The 19171-nt window shown below is 39.9% G+C and overlaps 1 protein-coding gene across 1 annotated transcript in view; it reads right to left on the bottom strand.

The window, feature by feature from the left end:
• Positions 1–19171, bottom strand: part of ACER3 (alkaline ceramidase 3) — a 55392-nt gene that overhangs the window by 12877 nt on the left and 23344 nt on the right. Inside the window, exons 3-6 of the mRNA XM_065730322.1 lie at positions 11237–11289; positions 7752–7804; positions 5996–6077; positions 4829–4864 (exon numbers count right to left, since the gene is read on the bottom strand). Coding sequence (XP_065586394.1) covers positions 4829–4864; positions 5996–6077; positions 7752–7804; positions 11237–11289 — 224 coding nt within the window. The remainder of the gene's footprint in view (positions 1–4828; positions 4865–5995; positions 6078–7751; positions 7805–11236; positions 11290–19171) is intronic.

Here is a 19171-nt window from a genome sequence, read left to right as displayed (position 1 = left end):
TTTAAATACACCAAAAAAAGCGTGTCAGGTATTATCTGTCCACACAAGGGATAAAGTACGAAGTCAAATGAAAAATATCTACCATAATTCAAGTCTATTCAAATGTTTCAATTCCTTCAGTACCTTTTGTTGTTGTTCTTTAATACATCACTTCAGTGACACGTGAAAACCCAAACAAGCTTTGTGCAATTCTGCCTTACAGTGCCTTTACATTGTGAGCCAAAGAACACTTGCACTACAATTTAAACAAGAGAAAACAGCAGAATCTTTTCTTTTGTCATCCATAGGCAGCTCCCACTCTACTGCTTAAGATGCAAATAAAGCCAAAGTTATTTCAGCTTCCAAAGCTGTATCTTCACAATGGGGAAAAACTCAAAGTCTTCTTGATATCTGGCGAGGAGGACAAATACCAAGAGCACGCTTCCCATTTACAAATGGGATCCAAGCAATCCAGAACTCAGTATTCAGCAGCATCTCTGAGATGATGTAGAGGTAGCTTAACAAATCAAACAGATTTGCTCTTATGTAAGTCAGAAGCAAGCTTTGTCCTCCACACCGGGGGAAACAAAGAAAACTGGTTCTTCATCTACACTTCTAAAGCAGAAAAACAGTTATTTCCACTTCTACTTCTTCTGCTCCTGGCCTCCTATCCATTCTCTGTTAACAAATTCATCAGCCTCCAATATTCGTGCAATACTTTGGGAATCAAACTTGGAGATCTGGGTTCATGACAGCCACTAGTTACCTAATAATATCCAAACCATCTATCAAGAAATAGTACTTGAAGCTAGAAATTGTATTTGAGATTTACAGCAAAGACACCAGACTTCTACATATTCACGCATTTCTAGGAAAGAAATCCAGCAGAGATAAAAAGGAAGGGCAAATCCCACAGCAACACTGAGTATCTGAGGACAGTCTTATTGCTATTCAGTACTACAAGTGGCAGCAACAGCTCATTGCTGAGCCAATCCAGATTCACCTGGTTTGGTCTGAATTACATCAATGTGACATGCAAGTTACTGCTGCTGCATGGTGCTGAGCAGCTCTCCTGAGCTTCTGGGACACAGTCTGCAACAGTAAACTATGTTTGTCTTGGTTTCCTCTTCAGTGACTCGTAGAGCTTGTCCTTTGCAGACTGCATATCTTTCCACACTCCCTAAGCTATTGTGCAGGTAGAGGTATTTGCCAAAATAAAAGCTGTACTCACTTTCTGGAAGTGCAGCTGCGTAACTCAAGAGTAAAAATTCACTCCAGTTGTTCACACCTGTTCTTTTGCAGGGTAATGCCTAAATACAAAAAGCTTTGTGGTGAAGAAATGCCCTGAAAAGGCCATTTTCAACAGATTGCTTGGCAACTTCAGCACAAAGAAAGTAGGAAACCACTAAAAGGTGCAATATTATTAAGGCAAAAGGCTACAACTATTGCTTTAGCAGGAAGAGGGACTCTAGGGAGCTGCAGAATACTGTATGTTGCCCACAGATATCCCCCAAAATGGGAAGATCTTAAGTCTGAACAGGTGATGTTGTGCTACAATTCACTCTTCATTCAGTTTCAGGCTCCCATATGGATTTCAATTTTCATATTAGTCCAAGTCATTCTTCTTTCTTCTTTGCATTTGTATGCTTAAAACACGACTGAAGATAATATTATTCATTTAAGCAAATGAAATATCTTTTCCTCTCATGCTCACTCTCTCCCTCTTATCTAAAATCTCCTTAACTTGTAAATCCAGTACACGTGGTTTACTTCTGTCATTGCTGTAGAAAATTCACAGGTCATATTATTATGCTGTGATCAGCAAACACATTCAGGCTCTCTCCTCCTTCAGTGATCTGTGCACAGCTTATGACAAGAATAGTTGCTATTTGCCCATCAGCTCTGCCATTTTGAATCATTTCCAATACTACCCTCTTTGGCAGTGTTAATCCTCCAGGTCTCTCCACTCCCACTTCATCCTCCTCTGTACTTAGGGATGTCTCTGAGATTCGTATCATCATAAATATCATCAGGATGTGACTCTTTTGCTCCTAGAGGTCATTAAATAAAAACACTCGCATAACCAACCTGAGAAAGTCCAGACGGAGTCTGCCTATCATCATCTCCCTTAGTCATTTTGCACTACTCACTCCCTTACCACATTTGCAGTTCTCATACTGATCTCCCTCTCCAGCTTGCTCTGTTACTCATGCGAGAACATATCAACACTTTTGTAATGTCTATACAAAAGATTTTTTCCTAATGTAGAAAAAGCAGCTGTGAAAAAAATCTGTCAGGTTAGGCTGAATACTTCATCTAATTCTCTGTTTACCTTTTAACTGTCTCTGTTAGAAATTTACTTCAAACTCCAGCAGCAGATGACTATGCAAATAAGAAAGGATTTTAGTTTTATTTCATTATTCATTAGCTTGGCCCACTAGCTGAATGAAGATTTTGAGCAAGTAAATAAATCTGTATGGAAAATGCTTTGCAGATAACAGCTTTCTAGTCCACAACATGCCTCATGCATGGCCTTCTAATGTAAGTCTAAAAATTTAACTGTCCAGGGTATTTCTTCTACTTAGAGAGTTGCCTTTAACTTGTCTGTCTGTGGAAGACTCCACACCTGCAGCCAATATTCCCCCATTCCTTTCTTTCCATAAGCACAAGCATACTTATGGTAAACAGGCATGAGCAACTAAACTGATTTAAAACTCATTCTGAACAGTTTTAACCTCTTCAGTTCCTCGGTTTTAAGGCAAGCATCTTCTTCTAATGAGGTGGAGTGCCCAGCCAAAATGCACATCTAATTCTTCCCGTGGCTGAAGCACTGAGACCCTGCAGACCTGTAGTATCTGAATGGAGAATAAGAAGTTGGTCTCTAATGCCATGGTGCCACGAATAACAAACTGAAGTTCCCATCATGCCCTGCTGGCAATATGCAATTCATGACCCCAAGTTGGGAAGGAAAGTGGGAAGTAATTCACTGAGAAATGAAGCTTGGATCCTGTGTACTGAATAGAATGGAATCCTCTCCCATTCTTGTTACTCTACTCTTGGAGGAAAAAACACTGTAAAAGTGAACAATACCAAGGTGTCCAGGGGGTTATTCCCTTTCCTGCAAGGCTGGCAAATGACAATGATCACAAATATCTGGAGGAATCAAATGCTTTTTCATGTTCTAATGCTGCTTTCCAGTACAGCCTGGGACTGAGACTATGGGCTACACTGTGATGGTACAAACATTTAATACTTAACCTTCAAGACTATACAATGCATTCAGCTGGAAAATACCTACTTGTAATTATGTAGAGGACAAGAATTAAGAAAATAACCTTGCTTAGCTGTGAGTCAGAGCAATGCTTCCTCCAGATCTACAACATATTTGGCATAGACTATGAAAAAACGTCTGCAGTACTTAGACTTTGGTGTTTGCCCATAACTGTATGTTATGCATAAAAATCAATTTGGAAAGAGTTAGAAAAAGTTCAGCACCTTGATGGGCCTAAATCTTTTCTACATTGATTCTTCATGTATAAATTATTACAGGGAATTCATACACAGAACCTAAACAAAAACCAGATGCAAAAAAATAGTGCTTCGGGACAGCAAGTTAAAGTTTCCCTATTTCTCCTTCAAGACAAGTTGTAATATTTACCTTAATACCTGTCATATAGAACTATATCTACGTGAATGCCCCAGACTGAGCTACAGTGAAGCTGTGACATACTTACTGCAGTAAATATAGGTTGAGTAAGTAATTAGAAAAATAAAACAGCCCAACATCAATAGTAAATTCTGCTATTGTTAAGTAATGTTATTTAAAATCTCTTCATTCAGAGGCAGTTACAATCAGCTGAGTAAAAGTATCAGAAAATGCAATTTTCACCCTGCCTAATATCTTCCTGACAAAAATAAAAGCAGGATGGTAAAATGGAATTTAATCAACATGATCAAAACCCCCCATGAGTCCCTCTTTTTAAAAATAGGTGGAGTTAGCAATTCCTGTTTCTAAGAGAGATCATTTGGAGCAATTGAGAATTTATTTTATTCACCAGCACTTTACTAATCCAGCAACAGGAAGCACCTATCATTTTTATGACTGCTGATGAAGAACGCACATTTCGACAAGCAACAGCACTACCAATTTCTGAAATTAAGGCTTTAAAGCTCTGCCCTTCAAAGAGCTCCATCATTCTGTTTGGCAATTTTTCTGGTGTTATGCTTAATAAGAAAAAAAGAAGTCATACAAGAAGGAAAGCTACAGATGGCACAGACAAGAAAGCATGACTTCTAATGTCCTGTGAATGGGCAAGCGATACATGTCTTACTCCCACACCAGCAGATGCATGTTAACAATTTTGGACAGCATAGCTACAAAAGAACCTGTACCAAATGTATTAGGTCACACCACTGTAAATATTCTCCACCTCAATACAGTTTGAGCTTCTACAAATTAAAATTGAATAGGTAAAAAGAAAAAAAAGTTAATACTGAAAAGAGGGAGAGAAAATCATGGGGCTAAATTGCCTAAGCCATGACATAGTTTCAGAGTGACCACTAATGGAATAAAGCAGATCAGAACTCATTAAGGCCTCTTGTTCAACTGATGAAAAAAGCATGTAGGTTATTAGGTCAAATACTAAAACATACATTAAACCTACCAGTTTTTCAGGTCATCAAGTAACAAGACAGCAATGTGACAGGTGGCAGTGCTGCTTAAAGAAAAAGTGAAAGGCAAATGGTATTTGCCTTCCATTCCTCCTGCCAGCTACAGCACACTCTAGGATATTCCAATAAAACACCATGATTTAAACAAAACTGGCTTTTCCAACAGGGCAAGACTTACCTGATGGAATACAGGCTGTTTCAATTTTAAGTAAACCTGCAAAGATTAAAAAGAGATAAATAAGCTGCAAGAGAGAACAACACATTTAATTTAAATACAGCCCAAACTTGTTCTGTTAGAATAAATATGAGTGTCTACCCATATACCATTAAAGCTGATTAAACATTTGAAGCTTCCTCTGGCAAAATCTGGAATTCCTTCAACCCATTTTTACACTGTGGAGCTATTCTAAATTTAGAAACACAAATAGAGAAATTAACATCTAAAACCTCCTCTCATTTAGCAGACTTGTAACACACTCAAAAACAATTAAAACACAGATTTTGCTAGACAGATCATTGATAAGCATTGTGAAAAGATGATGTACTCTGCTTTGATTTGCTACTCCGAATGTTTTCGACAATAATGTTTCAGTTCATTTTACCTAAAGCCAATAGTTAACAGACATACTGTTCAGACAGTTCATTTAAGTTCTGCTTTTGAAGACAGAAAGGCATTGTGCCCTAGGCATAACTTGCCTAGAAAAGAAACCTTAAGAGGTGCAAAAGAGAAAAGACAAGTCTTATAAAGGAAGAAGACCTGTAAAAATTGTTTTATTAAAATAGTGTTATCACTATAAAACAAAGAAAGAGATTCCATCTGTGGCTGACGGCCTGTGAAAAACTCATTTTGTTCATACAGGTAGCTGGATACATTGAGAAAGGGAATCAAGTTAGAAGAATTTAAACTGTGCTGTGTTTAATTTCTTAATCAGCAATGTTCCTTTCTTATTCTGGCTGTTGTTTTAAAAAAACCCTTAATATAACAGAACTGTATGTTACAGTTCACTTCTTGCAGCCTGGTTACCAAGATTATTCTCATTTATGTCAAAGAATTATGGTGAGGTCCAGATGGGGGGTACAGCTTGCCATGGGTCTCATAGCAAGTTACAGCTGGAAAGGACTGTTCTCCTCATGTTCCTATTCTAGCAATTGGATTACTCTGTTGTTTCCTCTTTATTTTGTTTAGTACTTTAAAGAGGAAGGTTCCAAGTTACCTAAGGCCAGCATGCAATTTTCCCACCAACAGTCATTCTTCACTGGAAGTGGGAGTGACTCAGGATTGCTCGTGTGACAGGAGCCTGCCAACACGCAGGTGGAAATGAAGTATCAGACAAAAGTTACTTACTATGCTGACTATGAAGCTGTATGTTATTAAAATGAAAAGCATTGGATAATTGACTGTGTTCTTGTACTTGAAACATTCGTACCTGGAACAGAACATAAAGGAGAGGGATAACATTCATCACTTATCATATAAAGGATGTATTTTTCAAAAACAATCAAAAACCCCAACAATAAGCTTATGCATGTACAGGAAAGAAACCAATCAGCAGAACAAATTGGGGAAGCATAAACACTTTTCAAAGGTGCTTACCTTAGGGTGACAAATAAGAAATGAGTTTATAAGATGCAATACAATTGCCCCAAAGCATTACGTCTGTGAGCTAAAGTCAGTGTGGGAAAGGGCCCACCTTACAAAACAGTGAACTCTTCAGTTTATAAGCTTATGGAAACAGACACCAGCATAAATGAATAAAAGGGAATAAAAGAAATGTGCAGGAATGTCTGGAATTTAATCTATGAGGTGGCACAATGTGTTACGTTGCAAACTGGACTGCCAAAGTAATTGCACAGACTGTAAGTCACTGAGCTTGAATGATGTATGACAGAGTCCTGTGCAGAGCCACCCTGCCAACTACCTTCAAGAAGACCAGAATGATCATTAAAGGCCTCCTGAGCCAAGCATTAGCTCCTTCCTCACAGCATTTTTGTTACTACTGAACAAACACACAGTCTTGTTAGAGCTGGATATGCAGTAAGAGAGTTCAGTGCTTTTGAAGATGACAGTAACTGCTGCACAAAATGAGCGTGATTATTTTTTCAAATGGTTTTTTAAAGCCCCTTCTCATCCTTTCCCCAATCACACTCAAATCAGACAAAATAAATGCAAAGGCAATTTCAAGGAGACAGGGAGCTACAATGGAAATATTCCCACTAACACAGACATTATCATTCTGCTCCTCGGTCTGCACAAATCATACTAATGTATGAATCACAAACTGATGGTAATTTCCACAAGATGGAGATTTAGTCCTATCGCAGCCCATCTCCATTGCAAGCTACCTGTACCCTTTACCAAAAATACATTCAATTTGCAAGTTGAATAATTTGATCACACGTTCAAAAGCAACAAGGCAATTAATTTCTGCCTGCAATAGGTCCCTTTTATCATTTGGATTTTCGAAGCGATGGAACAAATCGTATTCCATCCAGGCCTTGTAGCAACAGGCAAGAAAAATAACTTACTGTATCATTATAGTCGCCAAATGCCACATTGTTCCTGAAATTAAATGGTACAAAACAACCTGGCATAGCATTAAGCTGTCATGCATGTTTCAAGACATTCTCCACAACATTTGCACTTAACATCTTTCTTTTTGCTTCACTTTTCCAGATGAGTGGATAGCAGGTTTAACCAGAAATCTGAATATTGCACGTGAAGTCAGACTAAGTCACAAAAACATATCTGCAATCAATTGCCACACTGATAATTTTGTTGGTATTATTGAAGCGATTTTCTTATGTCAGCTGTTCACATACAAAGTAACACGGCTCTGGCTGTATGCAACACAGCTCTTTAATTTTCTCCTGCTAAATAAACCCTGGGAAAACATCTCTAAATTAGCAAAAACTGGGACTTCAGCCAACCTGGTGCTCTAATGGCCAGGTCACAATGTTGTACTATTGGCAGAACTGAGATCTCATCTAAGCAGCAGAAGCCTCAATGTCAGCCTCTCTGTTGAGCTTCTCATATTCTGTATTATACAATCTACTATTTCAAAACTATTCAGAAAAAGAAAAAACATTTAACAAATACTTACAGGCAGTAGACAAACACACAACAACTGTATATCATTGGCAGTTCATCCAACAGCTACAAAAAGCAGAGACATCAAAACATGAAAACTACTTTTATCTGACACGCTTGTGAAAGTTAATTAAGGAGAGAGAAGACTTAAGAAAATAAGACTTTTACATCATTTTGATATCCACCTTTTTGATTGAACTTCAGTGTGAGGCACTATCAAATCCTATTCAGCTACTGAAATGCTGCTGCATTAATAGGCTTGTTACACTGGATCTATTGAATATTACATTACGACCACACCATTTGGATCCTGCTCAAGGCAGTCAGTCACATTCTCTTATTTCTATACAAGCTTCACATAGAAAGTGTAATGCTATTGTTGTTCCAGAATGTAAAATAAAACTTAGGTCTGCTAGGAAGCATTCTGAAATATGCTCAAAGGTTTACTTCCTAATTTTGGTAATTTCTGACACTGTTTTAATTCTGAGATGGCTTTTTCTGGTGGTTTGTGTTTTTGTTTTTTTGTCTTTCATATTAAGAGTCTCAAATAATGTCTGATTTTAAATATTTTTTTATATAATTGGAGATCAGTGTTATTTTTCCATCTCAATTCTGATGGAATTACAACAGTTTTCACCAGAAAGGTGATTTCTCAAGAACAGACACACGTACACTCTAAATTTTGATGTATTTATGATATAGGGGAAAAAAAAAGAAAGAAAGAAAGAAACCCACAACTTCACTGCATTATTCTTTCTTAATTTTTTTTCTCAAAGAACATCAACAAATTTCTGCTCATAATACAGTTGAGTGATTTCCATAGGAAGGACTGAAAACCAGGAAAATGAAAAAACATGTGAACACATCAGTGAAGATCCACTGCCTCTGATGTACATGGATCAAATGCTAACACTGAGCCACCTTAGAATTGTTACTCCCACAGCACGATTGACTTTTTCCCAAGAAAAACAAGAACCAGATGCAAAGCAATTTTGACCTTTTTCCTCCATCAGGGTAAAAGTTGTTGATGGCCATGTCTGTTCAGAAACTCCTTTCCCATTACTGGTAAAGGATAGTTATCTAGTTCACAGTCTTGTATTCTGTATACATGGCCAACCTGATTCTCTTCCATTTGGGAGCATTGGTTGACTTGCACAGGCAAAAACATCTTTTTTTAAGATTTGAATATTTATAATGGAAAAAGTGAGCATGAACTGCTCAAAGCTTTCCTTTGGTTTGGTCACAGAAGCTTCAGGAAATATTTCATAGTACAGCTAAACAGATCTAAGGCACTGAAAAGGCAAGTCTTGCCTTCCTCACACATACCACCAGTGCTTCCTGAGCCAACAGCCATGCTTGTCTGACCCATTTGGAACCACTTCCAATAGGTGACCCAGCACACAGCAAAGACTGCAGGCAAGAGGTTTTAATCCCTGAATTATAAGGTTGGGGACTGCAATAGGTAGCACAAAGAAAGCATTTAGGAACAGTGGGCAGATGAACAGGCGTGCTAGGTGGCACTTTGCCATGAGATTAGTTCATTTCTGTTGCAATGTCTCGGAATAAAAACAGAAGCAATAGCTGAATTCTGCTTGATAATAATCGTTACTGTAATTATAAGTTCAGTGATACTTATGACCAATTCTGAAAAGAATTAGCTGCAGGATGAATTCATTCGGAGTTCTTTAAGAGTGTGAGTGATTCAAGGTGTGATAAAAGGACTTAATTTAGTAGTTGGGTAGAGATAGTGATAGGAGGATGGTTGGACTAGATGATCTTATAGGTCCTTTCCAACCCTATGAACTTATGAACTTATGAACTTATGAAAAGAAAGAAAGGGTAAAAAAAATGAGAAATACAGTTTAGAAAATACTTTCAAATCTGGATAGCTGTGTACACCCCAAAGTTCATATGCTGGCAGCTTTTCAGGAACAGAACAAAAACAGCAAAGAGCCTCAAAAGATCCTACTTAGGATTTGCCTGCAGAAGACAATGACTTCTGTCTCAAAAGGAATCCATCCTTCCCAAAATCTTCTCATAGGATATCTGAACACAGAAGGAATGTGTATAGAAGGGAACCTGATGAGCTGATTTAGCTCGTTAAATTTAGATCCCTCAAACTGCAGTCAAGCAAATAAGATAAAATTAGAGAAATAAGAAAATAAAATTGAGGAAAAAGGTGGTCACTGCATAAAAAAAATTCTCAGGAATTGCTTTTGAGAGCAAAGCTTTTACATTTCCCTTAATTAAAGCAGGTGAATTGACCACTTACGGCACTGAGATTGAAAGAAATGTCAAGAAATTCTCTTCAAACAGTTGTCAATGCTGATTTTGAGTCACAACAAGAGAGAAATTGAACAAGAAAAGACTATTTACTAGTTGAAATGTTTCCTCTATTGTGACTCATCAGTTAGTAAGCAGAGTATTATGGGCCACTTGCAGAATTAGCTTGGCTGCCAAAAAAAATAAGGGTACTTTCTCTAGCGGACACAAAGCCTTTTATTCCAGAGGGAAAAATGATGCAAGCCACTGCTGCACCCCTCTCCTTTATACATCATGGTCCACAGGACCTTTAGTTGTTCTGATGCAACACAAGAACTACATGATAAGCAGCAAAGTCGTGTGGATTAAAAACAAAACAAAACAAAAAAAACCTTAAGCTTGGAATTTTCATGATCCAGGGGTTCAGTGTGTCCTTGCTAACCTGCATCAGTGCAAGAAAGAGAACCTAAGGAAAAGACATAAACTTGCTACAGCAAAGGATCAGGTTGGAGATCAGGAAAAGGTTCATCACTCAGATGGTGATTGGGCACTGGAACAGCCTCACCAGTCATCAAACTGAGCTTGCCAGAGTTCAAGAAGCATTTAGGCAAAGCTTTCAAGGAATGTGGTCTGATTTTTGGGTGGACTCAATCTCATTTCATCTCCTTTGATTTAAAAGCAAATTTCCTTCGCATTCTTAGACCTAAAACAGGACACAGCTTTATGTCCCTTTAGAAAATGAGTAATATCAGGAACAAATCCTTATGCTCAGTGCCTGATTGCTGAATACCTTCTGCTTGAGAATAAGAGATACTCCACTATTGCTTCTCAGCAGACACTGACTGCAGTATTCGTGCTACAAGTGCATCTAGATCAATAGAAAATATAATAGAGGACATTAAGTTGAAAAAGATGATACAGTGAATAATGATAGCTATACTGCTTGCTATTAAAACACAGCTGTAGGAATTTTAAAGTACCAGTGAGTAAGAAGATAGCATGATTTCCCAATGGACAAAGTGTCTTCTACCAAAGTAAGCAATCGATTAGATCTCTTATTTTAGGAGTATGTACAAGTACATCTATTAGTGTAAAACATCTAGTGGAATAAGACTCATGTACAATGACATCTGAGGTATGTTAACTCCTGTTATACAAGTTTCATCTAGTCAAGAAATGGCAGTATGACTACAGAGTGAGATACACAATGACTCACAGGTACTTATTGATACTTACTTGCATTTCATACTTCAGGGTCATGTGGAAGCACCAAGATCCCAATCCCACAGCTGAAAACACCAAAGCCATAGTTAGAATACAAGTTCATATTGAAAATATTTCAAGTGCTTTAACTTAAACAAACAAAATTTACTGAAAAAATATAAATAAAGCCATCAACATCCTATCTCAGGGATACAAACTCATTTTTCCATGGCTGCCCACTTTATATTTGTTTAGTTTTTTGGGGAGTGGAGGTTTCCCTGTCTCCTAATGTGATCTCACTTAGGATTAGGAGTGGAGGGAACCCAGAATGCATGGAATAGTACTATTACATCTCTCCTTTTAGAACACTAAAACTTAACTGTGTCAATCCTATGATGCAAAGCATCATTCTAATATGGCTGTCCTGAAAATGCAATGTTTCTGCTTGTCATCTAGTTTAAAAGGTAAATTTTCCAAGTAGCTTTTGGACAGTTATTGAGGCACAACTGTTACTACAATACAGAATGAGTGAACTTTGAGCACTATTTCCTAGCTTTCTTCTTGCAAGCTCATCCTTCTATATGACACGCTTAATTTACTTGAAATACTTTAATTTCACAAGTAAATTTGGAGTTTAATTTACAAGATGCATGCTTTGCCTATACAGAGTTCTTAGCAGTTAGACATGGACAATGTTTCTTGTAAGTCAGATTTCATTATTTAGACCAAAGCCAGTAGAGTATTTAATCTATTGTTCACTGCTTTGAAATGTGAATAATTAAATATTCTCATTAAGCACCAGCACATTTTTATTTTGGAAGAGTAACTACATTAATGTGACGTCTTCAATAAATGATGTTTTACCTCCTACTCCAGAGAAAGCCAACTATTTTGCACTCAGTCCCTGATCACTGGGTAGTGCTGCTGTGCTTTGCTGCAAGAATATAACCTTCTTTTCTGCACCCACCAGCTAGGCTTCTCTGAGGCATAAACAGATTGCTATCTAACAAACAGCACACTTAGTACAGGATTCCCAAAGCAGTTGATAGACACGTCTGGAGATGTTTCTTTAGATGCTTTTAGCCTAGAATTGTGATTATATGTACTCAACAAAACGAAATAGCAAAGCACACAGCTTTACTGAAACACAGAACTGTAACAGAGCTACACTGCCAAACGCTTTAAGTTCATATATATGCAATCTGTAACTTACAAAGGACTTCTGATTACATCGTTTTGCTTTTGAAAAATCTTTCTGAACAATAGGCAACCACTTCATGGGATTTTAATGAGAAATTCTCACAGCTGTATTTCTGTATCTACAGAATAGATTATAACTATTATTCACTCTGAAGAAAAAGCACATTGAGATCATAATTAAAACAGCACCATCCATTACTGTGGCTTGTCATGCTGATTTCAGTATCTTCATCATACAATCCATTAAAAATTGTAACTATAATTTTCAAATATGGACAAAACCATTGCATAACAAACTGCTATTCATTTTAAATTAACTAAATATGTTATTAGGTTCTTTTTTTTTCTCTTGTGTTTGTTGCCATTTTTTTTCTAACATTATTGAGGCTATAAACCTCAATAGTTTGTTACTAAACACACTTCTCCCCTTCCTCCTACATGATCAGAAGCAGTTATTTTGAGATTATTTTTCCTAGTCAGTCTTTATAAATATCACAGGTAATACTGTTTCAAGTAATTAATCCCAGGACTATAATTAATTTCTAGAAACTGCTATCAAAGAAATGTTGTTTCTGAGTAGAGATCACACTGTTTCTTCATAAGTTCATAAGTTCATAAGTTCATAAGGTTGGAAAGGACCTATAAGATCATCTAGTCCAACCATCCTCCTATCACTATCTCTACCCAACTACTAAATTAAGTCCTTTAGCACCTCATCTAAACGCTTCTTGAACAGCGCTAGGGATGGTGCCTCAACCACCTCCCTAGGCAGGCCATTCCAGTGCCTGACCACTCTTTCAGAAAAGAAATGCTTCCTGAGGTCTAATCTAAATCTTCCCTGGCGCAACTTGTGGCCATTCCCTCTCGTCCTGTCATTACTTATCAGGGAGAAGAGGCCTACCCCCTCCTCACCACAACCCCCCTTCAGGAAGTGGTAGAGTGCAATAAGGTCTCCTCTGAGCCTCCTCTTCTCCAGACTAAACAATCCCAGCTCCCTCAGCCGCTCCTCATAAGACTTGTGCTCCAGACCCCTCACCAGTTTTGTTGCCCTTCTCTGAACACGCTCCAGGGCCTCAATGTCCTTCTTGTAGTGAGGGGCCCAAAACTGAACACAGTACTCGAGGTGCGGCCGTACCAGAGCTGAGTACAGGGGGATGATCACCTCCCTGCTCCTGCTGGCTACGCTATTTCTAATACAGGCCAGGATGCTGTTGGCCTTCTTGGCCACCTGGGCACACTGCCGGCTCATGTTGAGCCGAGCATCAACCAACACCCCCAGGTCCTTTTCCTCTCCACATTCTTCAAGCCATTCTGCCCCAAGCCTATAGCATTGCATGGGGTTATTGTGGCCAAAGTGCAGGACCCGGCACTTGGTCTTATTGAACCTCATCCCATTTTGCTCAGCCCAGCTGTTCAGCCTATCCAAATCCCTCTGAAGGGCCTCCCTACCCTCAGGCAGTTTGACACATCCTCCCAGCTTTGTGTCATCTGCAAACTTACTGAGGGTACACTCAATTCCCTCGTCTAGGTCATCAATAAAGATATTAAACAAGATGGGCCCCAAAACTGACCCTTGGGGGACACCACTCGTAACAGGACGCCAGCTGGACTTAACTCCATTAACCACTACCCTCTGGGCACGGCCCTCCAGCCAGTTCTCCACCCAGAGAAGAGTGAACCTGTCCACACCACGGGCTGCCAGTTTCCTTAGGAGAATACTGTGGGAGACCGTGTCAAAGGCCTTGCTGAAGTCCAGGTAGACTACATCAACAGCCTTTCCCTCATCTACCTGTCTGGTCACCCAGTCATAGAAGGAGATGAGGTTGGACAAGCACGACCTGCCCCTGGTGAACCCGTGCTGGCTGGGTCTGATCCCTTTATTGCCATGCACGTGTCGTGTGATCTCCCTCAATAACATCTGTTCCATAACTTTCCCTGATACCGAGGTCAGGCTGACAGGCCTGTAGTTCCCCGGGTCTTCCTTACGGCCTTTCTTGAAGATGGGAGTCACATCGGCAAGCCTCCAATCTTGTGGGACCTCTCCAGATAACCAGGAATGCTGATAGATGGCAGAAAGTGGCTCGGCAATCACCTCTGCTAGCTCCCTCAGCACCCTTGGGTGGATCCCATCTGGCCCCATGGACTTGTGGGAGTTCAGATGGAGGAGAAGATCTCTGACCGTCTCTGCTTGAATCACAGGGGGTGCATTATGCACCCCGTCCCAGACTTCCAGGTCAGGGCAAGTACCATTTGGATAACTGTCCTGTTTATTAAAGACAGATGTGAAGAAGGCATTGAGAACCTCAGCCTTTTCCTTATCATCTGTGGTTATATTGCCTGCCTCGTTGAGTAAAGGAGTGAAATTTTCCTTAGTTTTTCTCCTGCTGTTAATATATTTGTAAAAGGGTTTCCTGTTCTCCTTTACAGCAGTAGCCAGCCTAATTTCAAGCTGGGCTTTAGCATTTCTAATTTTCTGCCTGCAGATCTTGGCCAGTTCTCTGTAGTCACCCCAAGTAGCCTGACCCATCTTCCAGAGGACATAGACTCTCCTTTTCTCTCGGAGTCTCAACAAAAGATCCCGGTTCATCCACACTGGTCTTTTGCTCCTCCGGCTTGACTTACAGGACTCCGGGACTGCCTGCTCCTGTGCCTTTAAGATTTCCATCTTGAAGAGCATCCAGGCTTCCTGGACCCCTTTACCCTTCAGGAGCAAGTCCCAAGGGACCCTTGCAACAAGTGTCCTGAACAGGTCAAAGTCTGCCCTCTGGAAGTCCAAGGTAATAGTTTTGCTAGTCACCCTCTTGACGGCACCCAGAATAGCAAACTCCACCATTTCATGGTCACTCTGGCCAAGACAATCTCCAACCTTCACATCCCCTACTAGTCCTTCCCTGTTAGTGAAAAGTAGGTCAAGCAAGGCATCTCCCCTGGTAGGCTCTTGCACCAGCTGAGTCAGGAAGCAATCATCCACACATTCTAGAAATCTCAAGGACTGCTTCCTCTGCGCAGTATTGTATTTCCAGCATATATCAGGGAAGTTGAAGTCCCCCATGAGAACGAGTGCTGGCCATCGTGCAACATCTACGAGTTGTTTATAGAACATCTCATCTATTTCTTCATCCTGACTAGGTGGTCTGTAACAGACCCCCACCACGATGTCACTCCTAAGGACTATCCCCCTGATCCTAATCCATAGACACTCTACTTTGTCATTTCCAACCACTAGTTCTTCAACATCAAAACACTCTTTGATATAGAGAGCTATGCCACCACCCTTTCTTCCCTGTCTATCCCTTCTGAAGAGCTTGTAGCCATCAATCCCAGTATTCCAGTCATGGGAGAGGAGATTCTTCTCTGATTACAGAAGTTTATCATGCATCAGAAGTTTATCATGCATCAGAAGTTTATCATGCATCAGAAGTTTATCATGCATTTATCATGCATGATTACAGAAGTTTATCATTCTTCTCTGATTACAGAAGTTTATCATTCTTCTCTGATTACAGAAGTTTATCATGCATTGGTGAACTGCTACCTATAAGATAGTTGGCTGAAACAAGAAAAGGTTTAGGAAGGCTTTTAAGTCAATTCTACATAAATACAAACCTCTCCTGGCAATGGCTGTAATGCTTGTCTTGATGGAGCTTACAAACAGGATCGGGCCCACAGATGCTTAAGCACACTCAACAGAAAACTCAGTATGTTCCATGACTGGGCACTGGTTATTCAGCAGGTCACAGGCTCCCTCCCAAGCCTGCATAAACATTTCCTCAAATGCTGCAAGAACTGCTCACAACAGCATCTTTTTGAAAAAGAGATGGCTTAAAAGAAGACTAAAGAACTAAACGTGATGTTTCACTCATCCCACTGACAACTGCTTACTGCAGAGGGATAACATAAAAAGGATAAGTTTTGCATCTGAACATTGAATAAGCTAAGAACCAACTTTCTGACTTTCTACCTTTGGCGTATCTGATGGCTTAATGCAGAATCACAGAATGGCTTGGATCTGAAGGGACCCCAAGGATCATCAAGTTCCAACCCCACTGCCACAGGCAGGACCACCAACCTCCAGACTTGGTACTAGATCAGGATGCCCAGGGTCCCACCCAACCTGGTCTTGAACATTTCCAGGCATCTACAAGGCATCTACAGCCTCTCCAGGCAGCCTATTCCAACACCTCAACATTCTCTCCATAAAGAATTTCCCCAACATCCAATCTAAACCTTCCATCTTTGAGCTCAAAACTCTGCAGAAAGCTTCATGAATCTGTTTAAAAGTCAGAAGGAAGGAAACTGCATTAAGAGGTGAATTGAATGCTTCACAGTTGAAGCATCATACTCTGCTTCACTAACATCAAAACATAACTTTGAAGCTTCAGCAGAAGGGAGCTAAAATCTAAAACTGCCTCTACTGCACCAACGGCTGTGCTAGGAAGAGTTGATGCCCTGTGGCTTAACACAGGGTTAGTGTCCAGTGCTGCAAATCTTGCCAAGTAAAAAGAGGGAACACCTCTCACAGGCCAAGGAGTGCAAGAAAATCTTTAGATCCTCTGCTATGCTCAGAGCACAACATTTCTTGCTTTCAGTTACAGCTAAGCTCAAACTTACTAGGGGCTTGATATATATTACTCATCAATAAACAGCATTTTAATACTTAATCTCAAACGTCTTCTCCTGAGGTTCTGCCAGAAAGCAGCTATCTCTGGGCGTACTTTTAATGGTGCACCAACTTGAGGATCGAGGCATTTCTAGCAAATATTTGCTTCACAAAAGCCACCACTGTAATGAGATGTTCTTTGAGCTTTGTAATTTTGAGATTACAAAGTCTGTGTACGTGATCACAGCAACTACATCCACTTTCAATAGAAGCTGCATTCCTATATAACCACTGAAAGCTGAACAGTGGATTTGCACCTTTCCTCATAAGCAAAGGTTATCCATTTCCTTTTGTTTCCTTTGCAAAAGAGTTTAACTCACTGAAAGCTACACACTGGTTGGGAAGTTCAACATATGAAGCAATACCATACAGCTTCTGCAAACCACTTCTCATTGACACTACAAGTTACTCCGTGTTTTCACACTGACAAACCACTGGAATTACATGGATGAAATTATATGCACAGAATACAAATTAAGCCATAATATTTTTATGCAGAATTATGGAATCAGAATAGCACTTAAAAGGAATAGAGATGGAGTATAAGGTTATAAGGTTACGTGCAGCACTGACATGCACTTCTGACTTGGACAGGCTGAGAGTTGGGCAGAAAGGAACCCGATGAGGTTTAACAAGAGCAAGTGTAGAGTCTTGCACCTAGGGAGGAATACCCATATGTACCAGTAGAAGTTGGGGGATGAGCTACTGGAAAGGAGCTCTGAGGAAAGAGACCTGGGTGTCCTCGTGGATAACAGGTTGGCCATGAGCAAGCAGTGTGTCCTGGTGGACAAGGCCAGTGGTGTCCTGAGGGTGCATTAAAAAGAGCACGGCCAGCAGGTTGAGGGAAGTGATCCTCCCCCTCTACTCTGCCCTGGTGAGACCTCACCTGGAGTACTGTGTCCAGTTCTGGGCTCCTCAGTACAAAAAAAAAGGGATCTCCTGGTCCAGCAGAGGGCAACAAAGACGATAAAGGACGTGGAACACCTCCCTTATGAAGAAAGTCTGAGAGACCTGGGGCTGTTCAGCCTTAAAAGAAGACTCAGAGGGGATCTGATCCACATCTATAGATATCTAAGGTGTGGGAGGCAAAGGGACGAGGCCGAACTCTTCTCTGCAGTGTGCTGCGATAGGATGAGGGGAAATGGCCACAAACTGAAGTATATGAAGTTCTGCATAAATGTGTGTGGGAACTTCTTCACAGTGCAGTGACAGAGCACTGGCATAGGCTGCACAGAGAAGTGGTGGAGTCTCCTTCTCTGGAGACGTTAAAGACCTGCCTGGATGCCTACCTGTGCAGCCTGGGCTAGGGAGCTGCTTTGGCAGGGGGGAGATGGACTCAATGATCTCTAGAGGTTCCTTCCAACCCCTACAATTCTGTGATTCTTTTGTCCTATAGCAAACACATGGTTACTAGAATTTGACAGAATATTTGTGATAGTGATGATGAAAGTAAATGCAATGCTTCTATAAATGTTACTTTCACTGCTCTACTAACACTATCAAAGATTCCAAGGCAATATCCACGCTATAAATAATTTGAGACTATAGATGAGATTCAGCTCCATAGATGTACCATATAAACTCTCAGGATTTGAATCTTGGAGGGATCTAAGCAAATACTCCCTATGAATTTTTCAGTAGTTTGAGGAAAAATTAGATCTGTCACATAAGCAGCGGTAATTCTTTTTGATTGAAGACTATTCATCAGCATTAAGAATTATTCCTCAATCATAAAAGAAAAGCAAATACAAAAAAAGCAACATACTAGGATCGCAGAGATGTGGTATGAATTTAAACTCTACAGGTTCTACACAAGAACACCGTAAAGGGAATGATGAAATTTAGCTCTAGTTGCTAACATCTTTATTTAGGTATTTACATATTTATTTGGTATCAAAGCTTCCAGTAAAGACATCACTATTAGAGTGATCCAGCTGGCCAACTATACTGCACCACAAACAGTTGAAGAATGAAAGATGAAAGAGCAGAATTAAATGAATTATTTTTACTGAATTAATTTATTTTGTACACTCAGTACTGGTTTTCCACCTTTGTCTCAGACAGGAATGACCTTGGCTACTCCCAGGGTACAGCTCTATGAGTGAGCT

This window comes from Cyrtonyx montezumae, unplaced genomic scaffold, assembly GCF_038088225.1.
Source record: "Cyrtonyx montezumae isolate F1298 unplaced genomic scaffold, pur_monq_1.0 scaffold_12, whole genome shotgun sequence".
NCBI lineage: Eukaryota > Metazoa > Chordata > Aves > Galliformes > Odontophoridae > Cyrtonyx > Cyrtonyx montezumae.
Note: the sequence above shows the minus strand (reverse complement) of the source record. Positions and strands in the feature narration are given on the sequence as shown.